A 20721-nucleotide genomic window follows, 5' to 3' on the forward strand; every position below is an offset into this window, starting at 1 on the left:
CCTTTCAAACTGAAGTTGCTGATACAAAAACTCTTCAAGTTCCAATACATGCTAACAGGCAATCCGTTGCGTCTTTATTTTAAACATTTTGTATGGTGTTAAATACATATACTACAATTGGCCATCTTAACCATTTTGAGAGTACAATTCAGTGGCGTTGATTTCCTTCACAATGTCTGGTAACGTCAGTTATGTTTTCTTCTTTTTTTTTAAAAATCAGGTAAAATGTTTTCCCTGATAACCTGTAATGAAATGATCTCAGAACGTGCATCCACGACCACCATTTCTACATCTCCACACCTGGCGCCGTCGAGCGGCAATCAGGCGTGTGCGTGGAGAGCTGAGGTCGCCCTGGTGGTCACCTGGCCGCCGGGATCCCAGGTTCCGACGGGCCTCCAGCCGAGACTGGAGCCCAGCGGCTCGGCGCTCCCGGGCGGCCGGCTCGCGGTGCAGGGACGCGCAGGGCCAGCGAGGGGGAGCTGCAGGGTAACTTTTCACAGGGAAAGCGGCCGGTCGTCCCCACTAGAAGCCTCCCTGCCTTTTGTTTGTTTTCCTGCTGGAACCTGGAGAGCGGCCGGGTTCCTGCTGCTCCACCAGGCGCCGCGCGGCCCGTGCGACTCGCCGGACCTCCCGGGCGTCCCTGCACGGGCGCCGCGGCCTGTCCTAACGGCGATCGCCCGCGTCGCCCGGGCCCGGGCGGGCTTGCTGCGCCCCCGCTCGCCGAGGAGCCGCGCTCACCGCAGGGGCGGGCCCCCGCCTGTGTTCGCCGCGCCAGTAAGTGGGGTCAGGGATTTCGGGGCTCCTGCTGGGCGACCTGTCAGCCGGGGGGTGATATTGGACTGGAGCTGCGGAAGGACCCCCGGTCCCGTCGCCCCGGGAGTGATCCGAGCGGGAGGGAGAGGTGAATGGGGCTGTAGTTTCTCTTCGCGGTCGTGTGGGTCTCTCTCTCCCTCTAGGCATGAAAACTCCCGTTTCCTCGGAGTCTGGAGGGTGTTGATGGGTGTTGAGTGTTACAGAGGGGAAAGATTCAGGCCTGCTTGGAAGCCCCTTTAGGAGGATGCGGAGGACTTGCTCTAGGAATTTTCTGGACTAGGCCTTTGGCTGTCCCGCAAGGGATCTGAGCAAGAATCCTCACACATTGATGTGCAACCATTTTTCACTGGGTTTCTTTCTGCTCTGATTTCTTTCTTACTAATGTGAGTGCACGTGATGAGAGGGACGTCGAAAGATTTCCCAGATCAAGAGTTTCTTTTGTAACACACCTTCGAAGTTCGACTTGGACGCTAACGTTGAGGGCTTTTCACTTTTAAATCTGAAAGTAGTTAAAGGCATTATTCTGTAGAAGAGTATTCATTTCACTTACAACTAAATCAAGATCTGCTTTTGCTGCAGCTCAGCTGTGCTGAGAATCCCACCTTGAATTTTGCATGCAGGGCTAGATTTCTCTAAGGTATTGGCACTTGTGTTTTTTATCTTGTCCTGGAGCACTCTTTATAGCAATAGAAGTTTAATAGCTACAGTTTTATCACATTTTTCCAATGAGTGGGCTTTTGGGATGTGTCCCAAGAGTGAATTGTACTATTGCCAGATATAAAATTAAAACGAGCTTTAAATTTGTATACTCAACATATAAATAATGAAGATTTTGTGTCTCAACCGTATGCTGACTGTGCTAGGAGTTAATGTATGCATAAATATGCACATTTAAAAGAGTTTCTGAACAAAGCGCTACGATTTGGTACAGAGTCTTCAAGGCCTTCCTCTCTGTTTGAGGACCAGTACTTGTAAAACACGAGAAGTGGGTGTAGCAGTGAGAGATGTGCTGGGATTTTTAATGTAAAATCTTGTACCACTGCCTTCTCCCTAAGGTCCAGCCCTCCACGGCGACCCTGCCCACTTTTTATTTCCCTCCTTCTCCACTTTGTTTTGTTCCCCTGCTCTGAAGTCAAAACTGGTGGTTGAGCAGGAGTGGGCAGTTACATTTCTAAATGAGACTGGTTTAGTTTTAGATGATGGAGGGATGTGTTGGAAGGTATTCATAGAGCCTGTCTGAGTAAACAGAGGTCTGTCGTCCTTGCCCAGAGAGCTCAGCAATTAGTCACAAAGAAATGGTTTTCCTCAGTGAAGTTTCCTACCTATAGACTAGATGTAAATGATTACCAGAATAAAGAACAGGCCTTTGGGGGGGGGGGATTATTTGTTGACTGTTCAGCATTATCAAAGTCCATTTTTTGTTTTATTCTCATTGCTTTTTGAGGTTCTGAGTAAAGGTGGAAATCATATTAATATTGAACCTTTAGAATTATCTTTAATTATCTTTTCCTTCATTTCCTTCCTCCTTTTATATCAATGAGTCATCAAGACCTTTGAAACGTGATGTCTATAGATCCCTCCCTCTGTATTTTAATCCAGATCCTCAACCTTCCTCCCCTGCAGACGGGAGCAGCCTCTTGGCTAGTTTACCAAGCCTGGCTCTTAGTAAGTCCTCAGGAAATGTTTGCTGAATGAATGAACGAATGAATGAGCCACTCCCCTTTCTGAAGTCTTCAGCATAGCCTGTCTGTCCACTCTTTTTAAACTTTTAAACTATCACTTCCTCATGCCTCTCTTGCCTTGCCACCGGCATTTCCTCTCCATTCTCTAAAATAATTTATCTGACTTTGCAAGGCCTTTCACAACCAGGTCTCCCCCATCCTGTTTAAATCTTGTTTGCAGTTGAGCATGCATCTTTGTGCTCTGTGGGGTTTGGTTTTCTTGCTCTCCTGCTAACGGGCCAGGCTCTCTCTAGAAACTCCCTCCCTTCTTTCCACTCTCCTGTGCAAATCTTACCCGTCCTCTGAGAAGGAGCCTAAGTCCTTTTTTTTTTCAGAATGTCTTCTCTACTCATTTCTCTCCTCCTTTACGTCTTAAGATACTTGTTTGTTAGCCCTTCCTTATGCTGGCTGTATCGATCTCTAATTGGTTTAGGCTATTTTAAGCCTCTTTAGGACAGGAGCCATCTTTTATGCATGGTAATGTGGCATTGTGGGCTTTGGAGTCAGGCCGAATTGAGGTCAGGGCCTGACTTCACTTATTACTCACGTGGCCTTGTGGGATGCGCCCAGCATTAGTCCTCTCGCGTGTAAATTAGGGGAAATGCTTACCCTGACTGACTGTGTCGTGAAGATTATTGGGTGCCTAAACAGGACGTGGTGTACGCCCGACAAAAATCTACTTATCCCCCGACATTGACTCGCAGAGGCCTGAACGTGTTGCAAATATTTGGTTGGTGTTTGTTGATTGACTTGTAGTAGCCCACAAGTCATGGCTCCGCCTGGAGGCCCAGCGCACGGGTAGCCGCCCTGCAGTGAAGCTTAGTGCGTGTTATCCTGCCCTTACTTAAAATGGCTGGCGCTTAGGTTATTCCTGGCCAGAACTCGGCTTCTGGGATCTGATGCTGTTTTTCCATCTGAATCTTGCCAGGAACACTATTGCCTTTTAATTTTTTTTTTTTTTTTTTAATTCTTCTTTTGAGGCAAACTCCTCCGTTTCATTTTGCAGGATCTTGCTGAGTTGGAGCTTTACGTCACTCACTCTTCTCTTTTTCTGCTTGTGGGGTGTGTGAGTGTGTGTGTTTGTGGCAGGACCACTTGTCTCCTGCTTTGTTGGCAGAATTTTGGGTGCAGTGAACTTTCTGTATATGTTGAGCTGTCAGTCTGTGAATAGTGTCTCACTTAATTGTCACTTCTCTCGGCAGCAGTTTGACAAGTGACGTTCTGAGAAGGGCTTTCTGACTAGAGTGTCATAAATCGTCTATCTGTGGACCTTGGGGTTTGGGGTTGACCTGCTCGGCGGAAGGCATGTGCAAACAGAGGTGTGCTCTGAGTAACTGACACACACATTGGTGGGGGTGATAGTATAACCATGTCCTGGGTTGTGGTTGTGTTTACCTTTGAAACACAGTTTTAACTTCCTTATCAAAACACACGTGTTCTAGGAAATTACCTGATAAAAATAATTTAGTGGAGCAAATAATTTTCTGGATCACATTACATTGAAATACTAAGAAAGGGTTGTGAAAGGAAGAAAACAGATGTCTTTAGTTGCAGCCAAAGAGGAAGTTAAAGAAGCAGCGTGAGTTCCTCCCAAGATGGTGTGAAGGTTGATATGGGCATTGCCACTCACTGTGCCTACTGAGGTGCTTTCCGATGGCGGGAAAATATCGCTACTCTGCAGATCCTAGAAAGACGCTCAATCCAGGAGAAAAGCTTCCATTTCTGATTTCCTTCCAAGGACATGGAAGCATCCTTGCTCATTGAATAAATGCCTGATGCACTGTGCTTTGAAAGTCGAAACCTTTATAGAAGGAGTGTTTGTGGTCAGACTCAAGGGTGCAGCTGGGATCAAATCCTGTGCGAGTTGACTTGTGAAGTTGTCTCAGAGTTTGAAGAAAGCACATCTTTGGAGATCTGCCACCTTTTTTTATACGTGGTTCAGAATTAGCAAGACATTTATATACTTTTTACAAAAGGAGTAGTGGGGAGCATTTGATACATCTTTATAGACTATTGAAACATTTCTTATATTCAGACATTAAAAAATATGTTACTCTGAAGATAACAAAGATTCTGTTCCTATTAGTTGGGTTTCAGGAACACATCTATAAAGTGAAGGTGTCCAGTGATCTTTAAGTTCCCTTACCAGAAAAAAAAATTCAATCCTCTAGTCTGAAGTTTCCTCGATATTACTCTGTGTCCACGTTGAGCTTAGGTCCATATGAACTCAGCTTTCAAGCTGCACTAATTAGCATTAGGTTCTATATTATCTTACTTTAAACTTTTCCTAGACTTAAAATTTCTCATGCTGACTCGGTTTTTTTAAATGGAACGGCCATAGTAGTGCCTCACATTTCATTTGGTGCCTTTTCTGCCACACTAGGGGCTCTTAGTAGCTACCTGATAAATGTATAGTGACGGCCGAGAACTTGAGAGCCACAGTTTTGTGAGAAGAGCTATGCGAGTCATTTTCTGCCTTTCTAGGGGTGTGGTGTGGTCTGCGATAAAGTTTAGATAACATGTGACTGCCCTCGTGCTCACTATAAAAGATAATGGCTCAGAAACCGAAAAGATACAATGTCAAAGTTCGTATTTGACACTACCATGAAAGTTACTATCTTCATGAATGTGTAGCTTTCCAAAGACATAAATGAATGGTTTTGTAGTCTTGGATACCGTCTTTGAAAGTGAGTTTATTAAAGATTGACTTAACTCAGACAAAAGAGGGTGAGAAAAAAAGATATACATGCTTACATGTTATCTTAGCTGTTAAAAAGCGTGTTTTCTTAAATGAGGGTAAACATTTTGGAAGCGTTTATAATTTTTCTGCCCTAGTTCTCATATAGTCGCCCAGTTTTGCAAAGAAGGCTGTGAGGCGGGTGGGATGGCAGTAGGAATGGAGTTGGTGATACAGGACAATCACCTATGGGCAAAATGACCATTGACAAACCCGTAAGTTACTCACTCATTAGTTTATTCATTCAACAAATCTTTATTGTGAACCCTTGCTTGTGCCAACTGTATGCCCGGTCTTTGTCTAGGTGCTGGGAATACAGTTGTGAATATAAAATTGCTGCCCTCAAACTGCTTATATTCTAGGGATAAACACTGTTCACACACGTAACTCTGTAACCTCTGGGTCGGTGAGGATTATACAAAGAGGGCTGAAGTGTTTCCGCTTATCTGCAGGTTTGCCTGTTTCAGGGGTGCACAGACTGTGCCCCGCGGGCGTAGCCTGCCTGCTGCCTGTTTTTGTAGAGCAGGTGTCCTGGAACACAGCCATGCCCATTTATTTCTGTATTGTCTAGGACTGCTTTTGTGTTACAGTGGCGGAGCTGAGTAATCATGACAAGATATATTTACTGGTCCTTCACAGAAAATGTTTGCTGACCCCTGCTCTACATTAATTTTACATTAAGCCTTTATTTCCTTGATACATTTCATTGATTTGTTTGTTGTTATACATGATACTGAATCATCTTACAGTCAAGTGAGATCAGCTCCTGAATGAAATGTGCTGTAATAGTTGCATAGCGCTTGAATACGGGGTGGGGCAGAAGTAATCTTGCAGTGGTCAGTCCATGAAACACAGGGTTTGTTCCTGTATTATCATTTATTAATCATTGTATTGCTTCCCATACACACAGCTGTAAACCTCCTTCTGCCCCACCCTGTAGATATGTTCTCATTTACTCCTGTCTTTACCTCACCCTGCCTTGCCCAGCCTTACAACAGGGGGTGGCCGTCAGGCAAACTGCTGGGACCGGGGCGGCCGCTGTGCGCGACAGCCTTCATTGAGCGCGGGACCATCCTCTCGGCTCCTCCGCAGTCACACACGAGTCTGAGTCCGGGGAAGGCAGTCTTCTTCTGGCTCCTTACAATTTTGCTCCCTTTCAGCTCTTCACAGTTCACAGACGCCTCATAGAATGGTGGGTGCCAATTTAGAAATAATCTGTAAGTCATTGAAGACTCATTTTTTAAGGCTCGGGGCGCAAGCACGCTTTTGTATATATTTCAGGAGAAACGATGGGAGGTTGTGGACCCTTCTCAGGGGATGAAGGACCCTGGTACCTGGGGAGTTTTTCTCCCGGAAGCTGGGGTTGATGGAGAGGGAGGCGAAGGCACACCGGAGTGCTGATCTCCCATCTCACCGCTGGGTGCTGTAGCTGAAAGCACCTTTAGTGCACTGTCTGGTCAAGGGCAAAGGAGAGCATGTTCCACATAAAGAAGGTTCTTTGGGCCTGGTGCCTGCTGTCCCCAACATAGAAGAAAGCACTTGTCCAAGAGGCGAAATACTTAAAGAATATTTCTGCTAAAATGTATACGTACATAGGCAGAAGAATAGGGCTCCCAGAGTGAAAAATCTGAACACCTGTCCTATTTCTCATACCTTTTAAAAAGAAATGGACAGTATTAAGCCCAGTAAAGTTGTGACACAGGAGGGCCTGCCACACCACGTGCAGTAACTGCGTGCGGTTCAGGTCGGATGGAACTTAGGAGTGCCATGAGGAGAGCCCCCGAATGGTTCTGCAGGTAATCCGCTTTACCTGTGGGCACAGATGGAAGTGGTGGGGTCTCTCCAGTGTGACTCAGTCAGGCCCCGGGAGAAAGCCTCCTTGGAAGGGCCCGGATGGGGCCAGCCGCCCGCAAGCCCTGGCTCTCAAAAGTGTGCGTTTGCACGCAAGTTTCCATCTCCCATCTTAACAAATGAGTAATTGTGGCATTTATTTTATTTTACTTTACTTTTTGTAGTTTAACTTCTTTAGCGATTGATTTTAGGAAGAGAGGGAGGGAGGGAGGGAAGGAAAAGCATTCATTTGTTTTTCCATTTAGTTGCGCGTTGTTCGTTAGTTACTTCCCACATGTGCCCTAACCGGGGATCAAACTCACAAGCTTGGTGTTTCCGATGACTGTCTAACCCAGGGTTAGTCAACCTTTTTATACCTACCGCCCACTTCTGTATCTCTGTTAGTAGTAAAATTTTCTAACACCCACCGATTCCACAGTAATGGTGATTTAGAAAGTAGGGAAGTAACTTTACTTTATAAAATTTATAAAGCAGAGTTACAGCAAGTTAAAGCATATATCATAATAATAATTACTTACCAAGTACTTTATGTCAGATTTTCGCTGTTTAGTAGAATAAATCTTTATAAAACAACTTACTATAGTTAAATCTATCTTTTTATTTATACTTTGGTTGCTCCGCTACCGCCCAGCATGAAAGCTGGAATGCCCACTAGTGGGCGGTAGGGACCAGGTTGACCAGCACTAGAACCCACAGAGCTAACCATCCAGGGCCTAACTGTGGCATTATTCAGTGACTATCAGGTAGAATGACTACCACTATCCCTGTGCCCAGTCTCCAGTGTCCAGGCTGTGAGTGAGCAGGGCATCCTGTTCTAGCGGCCGGACCCAAGCAGATGTTCTCCGCCTCCACTGAGGACTGCAGCTGAGGGGAGGGAATTGGGACCAGGAAAACCATCCACTTATTCTGAAGATTGGCTGGAACTCTTTGAAAGTGAAATAAAGTAGTATTTCTTTGTTTGTTGAGTATAGTCGTACCCAAGGTGAAAGATCTGATCTGACCTCATTGAGGAGGCCTTTCTGTGATTCTCTGGGACTCAGTAAGTCCAGCATTGCGGTGGCCTCCCAGTCTCCCTGTCTTAGCTTTTCTATAGTGTTTATTATTCTTCCATTTCAGAACTTCTGAACATTTGTGGTCAGGTCAAACAATTTGATTATCATCACTTTGCACATGAAATAGAAGCACTGACAGTTTTTGAGATACGTATTGAAGGTGGTACAGAAAATAAACAGAAAAGACTAAAATTCAAATTTTGACCATTCCAGCAGTCCTCAAAGAGGCGTGGCAGGTGGCCGGGCAGAGGGCAGGCGTTCCTGTCACTGACCTTTGGAGAGGTGTGGGGACTTTGAGATGGGGACAGGGCACTTAGAAAGCCATGAGCTGTGTCTGTGTAAGTTGAGGCAGAAGGCTTTGAAGAGGTGATTGTTGTAGATTCTGAACTTTGGGGCCCAGCTGAGACAGGGGCTACTTGTCTTTCTCTGAATGACAAAGGTCATGTAGCATACTGGGTCCCTCTGGGGCACAATCTTCTCCTTGCTGGCTTTTGTACATGTTACAGGAAAAGTGGGAACAGCAATCCATTTCTTTTTCTCAGACAAATGCTCCTTGATTCCTGACAAAGTCACAGAATCACCAAGCATTTGAGCAAGAAGCTACATACCTGTATCAAGTCAGTGCCCTAATTTCACAGAGAGAAAACCTGAGGACCAAGAGAACTCCGAGTCAGAGGGGGTCTGTGCCGACTGGGAACTGGGGCCCGGCCCCCCTTTGTCTGCATTCACGTGGCCTCCGCTGCTGGCGAAGTCCCCACTGGGTTCACCGATGTGTGTTTGCAGAATGAGGCCAACGAGAGCATGGCCACATCACTGGTTTCCATATTTGGACTTCGAGCTGCAAAGCACTTCCTCTAATTCCTCTTATTCTCAGATCCTCAAAAGTTTTCCTGATCTTTGGATCTTTAGCCACCTTTCCCTGGAGTTTGGTGTAATCAGCCTGGGTTCCTATCTCAGTCCCACCATTTATTAGTTGTATAACCTTGAACTAGTAATATGTGTCCCAGTTTCCTTATCTGTAAATAGGCTTGGTAATAATACTAGTACCTAAATGGTACAGTAGTAAGGATTAAATGAATTAATATATGCAAAGCCCTGTAATAGTATGGTACACATAGTAAGTACTAAAATGACTACTAGTAACTTTTTGGTTTATTTGGTGTATTAAGACAGTACACGTGGATTAGGTATAGTGTGTGATTTATCCGTGTTAATTCTTGGAGTCAGAGAGCTGCCCCTGAACATGTTAACTTAATTCCCAAGTTCATGGATAGGCTACTGCATTCCACTCACTCCTCAGGCAGCGTTGACTGACGATTCCAGGAGCTGTGAATTCCAATACTGCGGGTGGCAGAGGAGGAAATGTGAAAGACTCAAGGAGGCTAGGTATGTGCTGAGAAACAGTGAGGAATTGCTCTTCTCTTTTAAATAAAGAACAATATTGCCTGACCAGGTGGTGGCACAGTGGATAGAGCTGTGATGGCGAACCTTTTTATAAAAACTGCCCACTTCTGCAGTGCTGGTCAACCTGGTTCCTCCCGCCCACTAGTGGGCATTCCAACTTTCATGATGGGCCAACCACGGTACCATTTGGTTGCTCCGCTGGGGGGGGGGCACCATGAAAGCTGGACTGCCCACTAGTGGACAGGAGGGGCCAGGTTGACCAGCACAGCAAAAGTGGGTGGTTTTTATAAAAAGGTTCACCATCACAGGGATAGATCGTTGGACTGGGATGCAGAAGACCCAGGTTCAAAACCCTGAGGTCGCCAGCTTGAGCACCGGCTCATCCGGCTTGAGCCCCGGCTCATCAGCTTGGGTGCAGGGTAGCTGGGTTGAGCATGGGATCATAGACATGACCCCGTGATTGCTGGCTTGAGCAAGGGCTCACTTGCTCTGCTATAGAAGAGCTCTGAGTTTAGGTGTCAGCTATAGATAGTAGTTGCTTGGTAACTAGCCATCCACCTAGCTTGTGGGGAACTTCAAGACCCCAGAGAACCTGGGATTTGATAAACTCGAGGGAAAAGAGCTCCCTTTCTGGCTGGCTAGTTGTCCAGGCAACCGTGAGTGGTACCTAGCGCCATGTTCAACACTTTTCCTTTTGCACCACAATAGATTTGTAGTCATATGTTTTAACAATGTAGAAGCAGATAATGGTGGCTGAAAAATTCATACTTAAGCTAATAGAGGGTAACTTCTCATTTGTCTTCAGCTGTCTTTCACCTTTCAAAACCATACAATCTACAGGTAATTGATCTATGGATTAATTGATCTATCTCTATCACCTCCCCTATAGAATTTTGTCTCTTAGGTAAAGTTAGCCTAAGTCCACTGTATCAATAATGCTTTTAGCTATACTCAATAGGATATCTAACAGCAGCTTCAGCCACAAAGACCTTTAATTAGGTCGTATAACAAGAAATATAGAGCAGATATTCTCAGGGATCATGCAGCAGCCCAGTGATACCACCAACCACTCAGCATCTCCCTTCTTCTCCCTCAACCCATCTTTCTCTTTCTCTTCCTTGCTTTTGTCTATCCTTGGCAGAAAAGATTTTCATCTTTATGTTTCCCTTCTTATAGTCACCAGAAGGCTGCCTGAGCCCTAAATGCCTGAGCCCTAAATGTCACAGTTTTGTACAATCAAGTTTTAGACAGAATCACAGAGCAACCTCTTTGTCAGCTGTCTTTCAGGGAGTAGATGCTTCTCCAAAGCCTTTTTCTTCCCTCATCAGCTCACTTTCCTTTCCAGCTCATAAGTCAGAGCCACGGCCTTTCTCCTAAACAATTTTTAGTAGAAGTGGAATTGCTTTGCATGGCTTAGACTGATCAGAGTTCATGCCCCGGGGCCGTAGTAGGTGGCTGCCATCCCTCGTTAGATTGAATCCTGAATAAAATCAGGGTTCTATAAACTGAGCAAGAGGAGGTGCATTGCTGTTGGGTAGACCAGCAGCGGCCTCTCCCAGTCTCCTTCTTTTCTCCAGGGCATTGTCCATCACACTGGACGTCCACCCGAAGCAGCAGTAAGTGTTTATTCTTCACTATCAGATCATGACATGAGTCATCATATTGAGGCCACCACAGAAATGATGAACAACTGAACAACACTGATCTCAGATGTGTTTAACCACTTCCTGCTGAGATAGGCTCAGAAGTGACTGTGAGTGGGATGATACTTCTTGTCGAATGCTAATTTGAATAATACCACACCTTGGTTTTGTTTTGTTTTTAAGCAAGACTGAAAGAGAGACAGACAGTAAGGGAGAGAGATGAGAAGCATCACTTCTTTGTTGTGGCACCTCAGTTGTTCATTGATTGCTTTCTCATATGTTCCCTGACTGGGGGGCTCCAGCTGAGCCAGCGACCATGAAGTCATGTCTATGATCCCATGCTCAAGCCAGAGACCCTGTGCTCAAGCTGCCAAGCTTGCACTCAAGCCAAATGAACCCACACTCAAGCTGCCAACCTCAGGGTTTGAACCTAGGTTCTCAGTGCCCAGGGCCGACACTATCCACTGCACCACCCACATCATTTTTAAAGATAGGAAATAATTCACTGGAGTAGAGAATAGAAAACTCAAGACAGTGGTCACGGTTCTGTTCTCTGGATCACCACATAGTATCATTCATCCTTCTCTTCCGTACCACTTTGAAACAATTCGATACACTTGAAACAATTACCATGGCTTCCTCAGTCTCCTTTACTTCTTGCATCCTGTGTTTCTTCAGCTATTCTTCCTGAGCATTTAGATCCCTCATTATGTTCTTTAATATCTCTCTTGATGTTTGTCATCCAAAGTTGAATAGTGATTCAGGCATATGTTGAGACTGTCATGTCCCTTGTTCTAGAGCCATGGCAAACATGCTGTGACAGTCCAGTGGACATAGTCATGTTGTATTCTGTGTGATGGGCGACCCCGGAGTTGTTTAATGTCTTTGCCTTGTCCGAACGCTATGCCCTAGTAAGAACTCCAGTGCTGCACTAGGTTTGGAAACAAAGTAGAATGACCTTCAAAGCACTTGTAGCCGCTGCCTACTGAGCATCTCCACTGAGCACTTTTATATAAACCTCAAATTCAGCACATTAGGAAACAGAACCCATTGTCACTGCACACGGTCCAAATAATACCTACACATACATTCTCTATGTGTCTCCTATTTCTAAGATTCATCCAGCCCAATGCCTTTGTTCAGGTCTTGGACATATTTCACCTGGACTATTTTAGTATCCACCTAACCTAGTCTCTCTATTCTACCTTCTGTTTGGTCTTCAAAGGGATTTTTCTCATGTCATTTCCCTGCCTAAAACCCCCAGAGAGCTAGCCTCTGCATGTTAAAGACCAGGCTCCTGCATGACAAATGTACATACCCCGTCATTCCCGGGCCCGCCCTCAGTTCTGACTGTTTCCTGTCCGTTCCTCACTGTTCTCCGTGGCCCGGGCCCCGCCCTCAGTTCTGACTGTTTCCTGTCCGTTCCTCACTGTTCTCCGTGGCCCGGGCCCCGCCCTCAGTTCTGACTGTTTCCTGTCCGTTCCTCACTGTTCTCCGTGGCCCGGGCCCCGCCCTCAGTTCTGACTGTTTCCTGTCCGTTCCTCACTGTTCTCCGTGGCCCGGGCCCCGCCCTCAGTTCTGACTGTTTCCTGTCCGTTCCTCCCTGTTCTCCGTGGATTTGATGCCCGGACCCTGTGCTGCACAGCCCGTGCCCATGAGAATCACCTGCAGAGCTTTTCAAACTCCTGAGACTCATTCCCACCCTGACCTAACTCTTTTCTTATTCATTTTATTTTTTAATTACAGTTTACATTCAATATTATTTTGTATTAGATTTAGGTCACCCTGACTTAACACACAGGTGAGTTAAAAGTTCAGTATTTGTTAAAGGTCCCCGAGTAATTCTAATGAACCACTGGTTTTCTGCCCTCTTGGGAATGTCCCAAGCCCTGGACCCGCCCACCCTTTGCACACGGGTCCCTCCATCTACGTCCTTTCTTTCCCCTTTGTGTATAATGAAACCTGGCTCATACTTCAGTACCTCGGTCCTCCCAGCTTTCCGAAGGGTTGTCAGACCTCTCCGTTCTCCTGAGACTTGATGGTTCTCTCTACCATGTTTGCATAGCGCTGTCTGCATTGTTCACGTACATGCATGTCAATTGTGAGTTATCTAAAGGAAGAACCCTTGTTTTCTCCATAATGTGCCCCCAAGGCCTTGCATAAGGCTTCGCATTTCAGTCTGAAGAGACACTAGTCGGATCCATTGTACAGTCACACTCGATTGCCTGAAATAACATGGTTAAAAAACAAGTACCATACTATGGTGGAAGTCAGATTTTGCCAGAGTAATTGAATTTTGTTCTATGATAATATGAAAAACTAGGACTAGAAAGAAGTGTTCGGATGACTGTGTGTTGAATGAATGACCCGCTTTGTCTCGATCTCAATAAAGTTCTTAGTACTTTCACGCATAGTTTTCTCAGCGATCAGCGAGGGGGAGTGTTATCCCAATTATACAATATAAGTGGATGAGGGGGGTAATGGGACATTAATTATCAAAGAAAGGCTTCTATGATTAATAATTAATAGAGGTGATTCATTAGTATAATGTCATTGCAAAAAAATAAATAAAGTGGGGAAGAGCCCACTGCTACTGGAATGTAGATCATTATTAAGTTTTGGTCACCACAGTTCACCAAGGAGATGGAGATATGTATGAGGCTCCAGAGATGAATTCTGAAGATAAGTAAAGGGGTGGAAAGGGGGTCCTGTGAGGGAAGGTTGTGTGGTTAAAGCAAGAAAAGGCCGAGGGACACGCATCTGGTCACTAATTTCATGTGCATACAAATTTTTTGTAAGATATTTTCTTTATAGTCACAAAAAAAATAAGCATAAAGAAATTAGCTTAAATTACAATAGGCAAGTTCTGACTGGACATTAAGAAAAATATTCTAACTAATTATATTACAAGATGCAAATCTTATCATGTTATTCTCTAGTTAAAAAACCTTAATTGAATTGCCATTGTTTCCAGGTCAAAGTCCACATTTTTTTAAAATGAAGCATGTAATTTATTAGTTACATAGCTGTTTATTTTTTAACAAATCAAGGTTTCGGTGATTTTTTTTTTTTAGAAGATGACATATACTAGCAATGCTTTGGAAATTTTAATTACTTGGAAAATGAAATTATGAAGGATGCAGAAATCATATTGATTAGCAATAACAGATGGAGATCAAGGAAAAAGAAGAAAAAGAAGGGAAAACGAACACAGATCCCACAGTTGCTTATGTTGTGGCCCAGATGCTGTCTGTGTTAGGCGGAGACACGGCTTGAATCCCGAACGGACCTGCTTCAGTCACGAAGCGGACGAGCCACAGTGTAGGATAGTGTCCTGTCTTAAGAACAACTTAGGACTAGGTTTTTATTAAGTAAATTTACAGTTGTATATTTTAAGCAGAAATAAAATGGTTAAGATACATGTGTGTGTTTTTTAAAGATTCCATTTCTCTACATTTTGAGGATAAATTTTTCAATTTTTAATCTAGAATAATTTCAAACATCCAGGAAAGTTATAAGAATAATATAAAGAATATCCTTATACTTTTACCCAAATTTACCTATTGTTAACATTTTACCCCATTTGTGTGCTTGTGTGTACTCTCCTTCTCTCTCTCTCTCTCTCTCTCTCTCTCTCTCTCTCTCACACACACACACACATGCAATTTTTGTTCTCCCTGCTTGAGAATAAACTGCATACATCATGGTACGTATAAATTTTTCAGGTTATATTCTTTAAGAAAAGAATATGTTCTTACAGAACTACAGGGGGCAGACCTTCACTTCAGTAAATTTAATACAGACACTTTTAATGCTTTTATCTAATCTACCATCTGTATTCCAGTTGTTTCCACTGACCCAGTAATGTCTCCCTTATAGGTATTTTTCTCTCCCTTAGTACACGATGTAGTCAAAGGCTGCGTTTTTCAAAATGGCATCTGAGGCCTCCACATTCAAAATTCTAGGGTCACCTCTTTCCAGTTCCAAGCTCCTCACCTTGCCTCCCGGCCCAGCTTCAAGCCCCTGGGCCTTAGTCTCTGCTTCTTAGACTGCTAGACCCCCCTTCTCTTACACAGCACCTACTTTTCTTTTTCTTTCAATACTCAAGTCTCTTATGAGGACTTTCCTTACTGCCCTCCTGAGCCCAGCTGGGGGCCAGGGGGCTTTCTCCCTGTTCTCTCCCACATCCTGTATCCGAGGTGTACAGTGAAATATCTTAGTGCATATTTATGAATAACTACTGTACCCCTCACCCCCAATCAGCATTATGCCCAGCTGTGAGACTCTAAGAGCTTTGAAAAAATGAACCAGATTTGATGGGTCTTTGTATCCCCAGATGTTAGTTTAAGGTGGGGTCTGTCACACAGGGGGCGCTTAGTAAATACTTATCAGCAATGGAGTATTCTGTAAAGAGCTGCTGAAGGAAACTGTGGGAATCTGATCCCGAGGGGGTCAGAAGACAGGAAAGTGCCCCTCTAACCAGGGGCCTTCCCATCCAAGTACTAACCAGGCCCGACCCTGCTTAGCTTCCGAGATCAGACGAGATAGGGCGCGTTCAGGGTGGTATGGCCGTAGACTAACCAGGGGCCTTCGAATGGTTCTGGAGGGAGGGGGAATGGGTTTGGGCTGGGGGGATTGGTCTCTTCCTACTAAATGGTAGAGTATGGTGAAATCAGGCGTGACCTTTACATTTCTTACGGTTTCTCAAGGTCACACACAGCCTTCACAAGAACATAGGCTGGATTGTTCGTTTGTTTGTTTGTTTGATTGATTGATTGATTGATCTGAGAGAGGCAGGAAGAGAGAGACAGGAATATCGAGCTGCTCCTGTATGTGCCCTGACCAGGGAATCGAACTGCCAATCTCTGCGCTCCAGGATGACACTCCAGCCAACCAAGCTATCCTGTCAGGGCTTAATTCATTAGTTTTTTAGAGACAGAGAGGGAAGGAGAGAGGGGAGGGAGAAAGGGAAGCATTCATTTATTTATTGTTCCACTCAGTTGTGCTTTCATTGGTTGCTTCCCGTGTGTGCCCTGACCGGGATGGAACCCACAACCTTGTTTCCAGATGACGCTTTTAACCGACTGAACCAGCCAGGGCCTGGATTTTTTATTTTATTTTAAATTTTGAACTAATTTTAGAATTCTAGAAGAATTTCAAAAATAGGACAGATAGTTCCTAGAACTTCTTCACCCAGTTCCCCTAATAGTAACATCTCTAACCATAGAACAATGATCAAATCAAAAAGTTAGCTTTGGAACAATGATATTAACTAAACTGCAGACCTTATTTAGATTTCACCAGCTTTTCCACTAATGTCCTTTTTTGGTTCCAGGACCCCATCCAGGATCTCACATTGCATTTAGTTGTCATGTCTCCTTAAGTGCCTCCAGTCTGTAACATTTCCTCAGTCTGTCCTTGCCTTTGGTTAGTCTTTTGTAGAATAACCCTTATTTTGGGTTTGTCTGATGTTTTCTCATGGATAGAAGGAGGTTCTGCATCTTTGACAAGAATACCGCTGTGACATTGTGATGTTATGCCCTTCTCAGAGCATCATGTCCAGGGTAGGTGATTTCACATGTCTTACTAATGGTGAGGTTGAACTTGATCACTTGAGTAAGGAGGTCTCTGCTGGATTTTTCCCTATAGAGTTACCATCATCTTTATTGTAGTTAATAAATATCTTGGAGATACTTTGAAACTATGCAGATATCCTGCTTCTCTTTATCCACTAAATTTTTTTATCCACTAATATTTGCATCCCACAGAGAATCTTGTCTATAACAAGTTTTACTGTGATGTTTACCTAAGAATGAATTTATTTTATTTTGTTTATTTTATTTTATTTTTAGGTGAGAGGAGAGGAGTAGTGAGTCAGACTCCTGCATGCATCCCAACCGGGATCTACCCAGCAACCCCGTCTGGGGCTGATGCTGAAGTACTAAGCTATTTTTAGCACCTGAGGCTTCCGCACTTGAACTAATTGAGCTATCCTCAGCACATGGGGTTACACTTAAACCAATTGAACCACTAGCTGTGGGAAAGGAAGAGAGAGAGAAGGGGAAGAGGGAGGGAAGCAGATGGTTGCTTCTTCTGTGTGCCCTGACCAAGAATTGAACCCAGGAACTCCATATGCTGGGCCAACGCTCTATTCACTTAACCACTGGCCAAAACCTAAGAGTGAATTTCTTATTTTTTTCTTTCCTCCTACATTTATTAATCAGAAAAAATTCTTGAAGAAAGAGCTGCATAGACTAGATTTGGATTTGGATGCAGAATTTCATGTACTTCTAATTATTATTTTCTGATCTTTTCATTTTTCAGATGATTAGTTTAATGATGTACATATTTAAAATGTCTTTATTGTTCTTATCTAAATATTTACATTTTATTAATGTTTATGTAAGGGCATTGCCATCATATGAGTTTACCACTACATTTTCTTTATTATAGACAAAGTGACTCTCACTTTTAAAAATGAAAAATCAATGACTTATTAAAAAACACAGCTTTAAAAAGCTTTTTTAATTAAGAAAAACTGACATTAAAAGGGGCATAGCCTACATATAATCTTTTAAAATCGCTAGCACTTTGTTTAGCTTCTGAATGTCGAGTAGTAAAAATAATACTTTTGATGCCTAGCCACAGATGGATTATGGAGCACCCGTAAGTTCTTTATGAGGAGAACTTTGATTTGAGCATTTCTTGACTTTAGCATGTTTACACGGTTAACCGTAGCTGGATTACAGAACACAATGTATTTAGCATGAGCTTGGCAATGTTCATTGACTGAGTTATTGGGCAGTGTTTGCCCACAGTTAACAAAAGCACTGAATTGCAGCTGATTCATTTCTGAGTCAGTGAAAAACTCACTTGCCAAGAATGGTATCTTTAGTTTTTTGTTTGTTTGTTTGTTGTTGTTTTTTTGTATTTTTCCGAAGCTGGAAATGGGGAGAGACAGTCAGACAGACTCCCGCATGCGCCCGACCGGGATCCACCCGGCACGCCTACCAGGGGCGACGCTCTGCCCACTAGGGGGCGATGCTCTGCCCCTCTGGGGCGTCGCTCTGCCGCGACCAGAGCCACTCTAGCGCCTGGGGCAGAGGCCAAGGAGCCATCCCCAGTGCCCGGGCCATCTTTGCTCCAATGGAGCCTTGGCTGCGGGAGGGGAAGAGAGAGATAGAGAGGAAGGAGAGGGGGAGGTGTGGAGAAGCAAATGGGCGCTTCTCCTGTGTGCCCTGGCCGGGAATCGAACCCGGGACCCCTTGCACGCCAGGCCGACACTCTACCACTGAGCCAACCGGCCAGGGCTTCTTTAGTTTTATTTTTTAAATTGTAAATAAAAATTGTAAAAAAGCATTATTTAGACCAGAGGTTGACAAACCTTTTTCTGTAAAGGGTCAGAAAAGAAAGAATTTTGGATTTGTAGTCCATTCAGCCTCTGTCACAGCTACTCAGCTCTGCTGTTAAAGTGTGAAAACGGCCATAGACAGTAGGCAAGTGAGTGGGCAGGACTGTGTTCCGATAAAACTTTATTTATAAGAACAGGTGGTGGGCCGGGTGGAGTGGTAAACTCAAAATATATAGTAGCATTTATCCCTCTCCTTGATTTTTCTCTCCAGGAAGAAGACTGGTCTTTGAAAATATGTATTTGGGAGATAGTCACCTGCTGTTGAATACCTTGTGCTGTTGCTGCCATAGGAAAATCTGGTTACACTCCGGGGAGGCCTGCTGCCACCGCAGGAGCGAACCACCTCGGCCCTGAGATGAGCGTCCGGCCTGAGCGGGCGCACCATGAATAGATACACAACAATCAAGCAGCTTGGGGATGGGACCTACGGTTCCGTCCTGCTGGGGAGAAGCGTTGAGTCTGGGGAACTGATTGCTATTAAAAAGTAAGTTGTATCTTCCAGTCGCATGAATTCATCCTCAACGGTACATTGTCAGCACTGTTTTAACTCTGCCCTCTCCGTTCCTCACTTCTGAAAACCGTCCGGTGGAGGGTGCGTGGGGAGCCTGGAGAAGAATCTTAGACATTGACTGCTGTGGGTTAGATGGTTGTCAACTCTGGAATGCTCACGTTAGAGGTCTTAATCACCTTCCCACTTCAGATCTTCTGCTTTGTATATAGCAGGGGTCCCCAAACTACGGCCCGCGGGCCACATGCGGCCCCCTGAGGCCATTTATCCGGCCCCTGCGCACTTCTGGAAGGGGCACCTCTTTCATTGGTGGTCAGTGAGAGGAGCATAGTTCCCATTGAAATACTGGTCAGTTTGTTGATTTAAATTTACTTGTTATTTATTTTAAATATTATATTTGTTCCCATTTTGTTTTTTTTACTTTAAAATAAGATATGTGCAGTGTGCATAGGGATTTGTTCATAGTTTTTTTTATAGTCCGGCCCTCCAATGGTCTGAGGGACAGTGAACTGGCCCCCTGTGTAAAAAGTTTGGGGACACCTGGTATATAGCATACTTTTTCATAGTGTTTTTTTCCTCCTGTGACATAGTAATGAGCAGGGTAGTAAATATTATTTCATAGGACAAAAAACTGAAACTCCGAGAAATTAAGTGACTTAACTTGGGTCATTTACACATGGGGTGGGCTGGGGACTATACTGTCTTGTTCTCCAGACCCCACTGCCCTTTGCAATCTGAGTTTGGATTCATTGTATTAGTTATTTGTTTCTGTGGAATAGTTGACCCCAAGATTTAGTGGTTTAAAACAACCGTCTCACAGTTTCAGTGGGTTGGGATTCTGGGCACGGACTAGCTGAGTTCTCTGCTTTAGGGTCTCTCGTGAGGCTGCAATCAAGGTGTTGGCCAGGGTTGGGGTCCCATCTGAAGCTGGTTGGGGAAGGAAGGGTCTCATTCCAAGTTCACACACATGACTGTGGGCAGCATTGTGTACCTCCTGGGTCGTCAGTCCCCAGCTGGCGGTTTGCTGGGGGCTGCCCTCAGTCCCTCGCCGTGTGGGTCTCACCAAAGAGCAGCTCACCACCTGGCGACTTACTTCATCAGGACAGGGGAGCCAAAAAGGCAGTGAGAGTCTTCTACCAAGATGGAAATTACATCTGTTGTTTTTTTACACTAATCATAGAAGTGACATCTTCTCAAATTGCTGTATTCTATTGGTTAGAAGCAAGTCTTCAAAAGAGAATGAGTAATACCAGGTTATGAACACCAGGAGAAGGGGCGTGCTTGGAAGCCATTTTGGAGTATGTCTGCCACACCAATTTATATTCAATTACTTTCTCAACATCTGCATTTGGATGTCCTGTAGACACTTCAAATTCATCATATCTAAAACTGAAATATATCCAACATATTCTGCTTTTGCTCCCAATCCGTTTACTCTCCAGTATTCCCTATCTTGATAAGTGAGACTGCGTCCCCTCAAAAGCTGGAAATCTTCCTGACTCCACTTCATATGCCCCAGCACTGGTCCTCTGGTCCTGTCAGTTCTAACTGCAAACCATTGAATTGATCCACCTTCTTCTC

General features: G+C 44.4%; 2 protein-coding genes across 8 annotated transcripts in view; both read left to right on the forward strand.

The window, feature by feature from the left end:
* Positions 1-382: 382 nt before the first annotated feature.
* Positions 383-18986, forward strand: LOC136387518 (uncharacterized). 7 transcript variants are annotated; one of them, XM_066359196.1, is made up of 4 exons: positions 383-774; positions 957-1450; positions 16708-16785; positions 18844-18986. In XM_066359196.1, the coding sequence occupies exons 3-4, from the start codon at positions 16758-16760 to the stop codon at positions 18984-18986; spliced, it is 171 nt and encodes a 56-aa protein (XP_066215293.1). In that variant the 5' UTR covers positions 383-774; positions 957-1450; positions 16708-16757. The 7 variants fall into 7 exon arrangements, with proteins under 7 accessions (XP_066215293.1, XP_066215291.1, XP_066215295.1 ...); XM_066359194.1 differs by lacking the exon at positions 957-1450; XM_066359198.1 differs by lacking the exons at positions 383-774; positions 957-1450 and adding an exon at positions 847-901.
* The window catches only part of CILK1 (ciliogenesis associated kinase 1), a 41360-nt gene continuing 39509 nt past the window's right edge, over positions 18871-20721 (forward strand). The window contains exon 1 of the mRNA XM_066359190.1: positions 18871-19116. Within this exon, the coding sequence (XP_066215287.1) occupies positions 19016-19116 (101 nt within the window). The 5' untranslated portion in view covers positions 18871-19015. The remainder of the gene's footprint in view (positions 19117-20721) is intronic.

Source organism: Saccopteryx leptura, chromosome 1 (assembly GCF_036850995.1).
Source record: "Saccopteryx leptura isolate mSacLep1 chromosome 1, mSacLep1_pri_phased_curated, whole genome shotgun sequence".
Taxonomy (NCBI): Eukaryota; Metazoa; Chordata; class Mammalia; order Chiroptera; family Emballonuridae; genus Saccopteryx; species Saccopteryx leptura.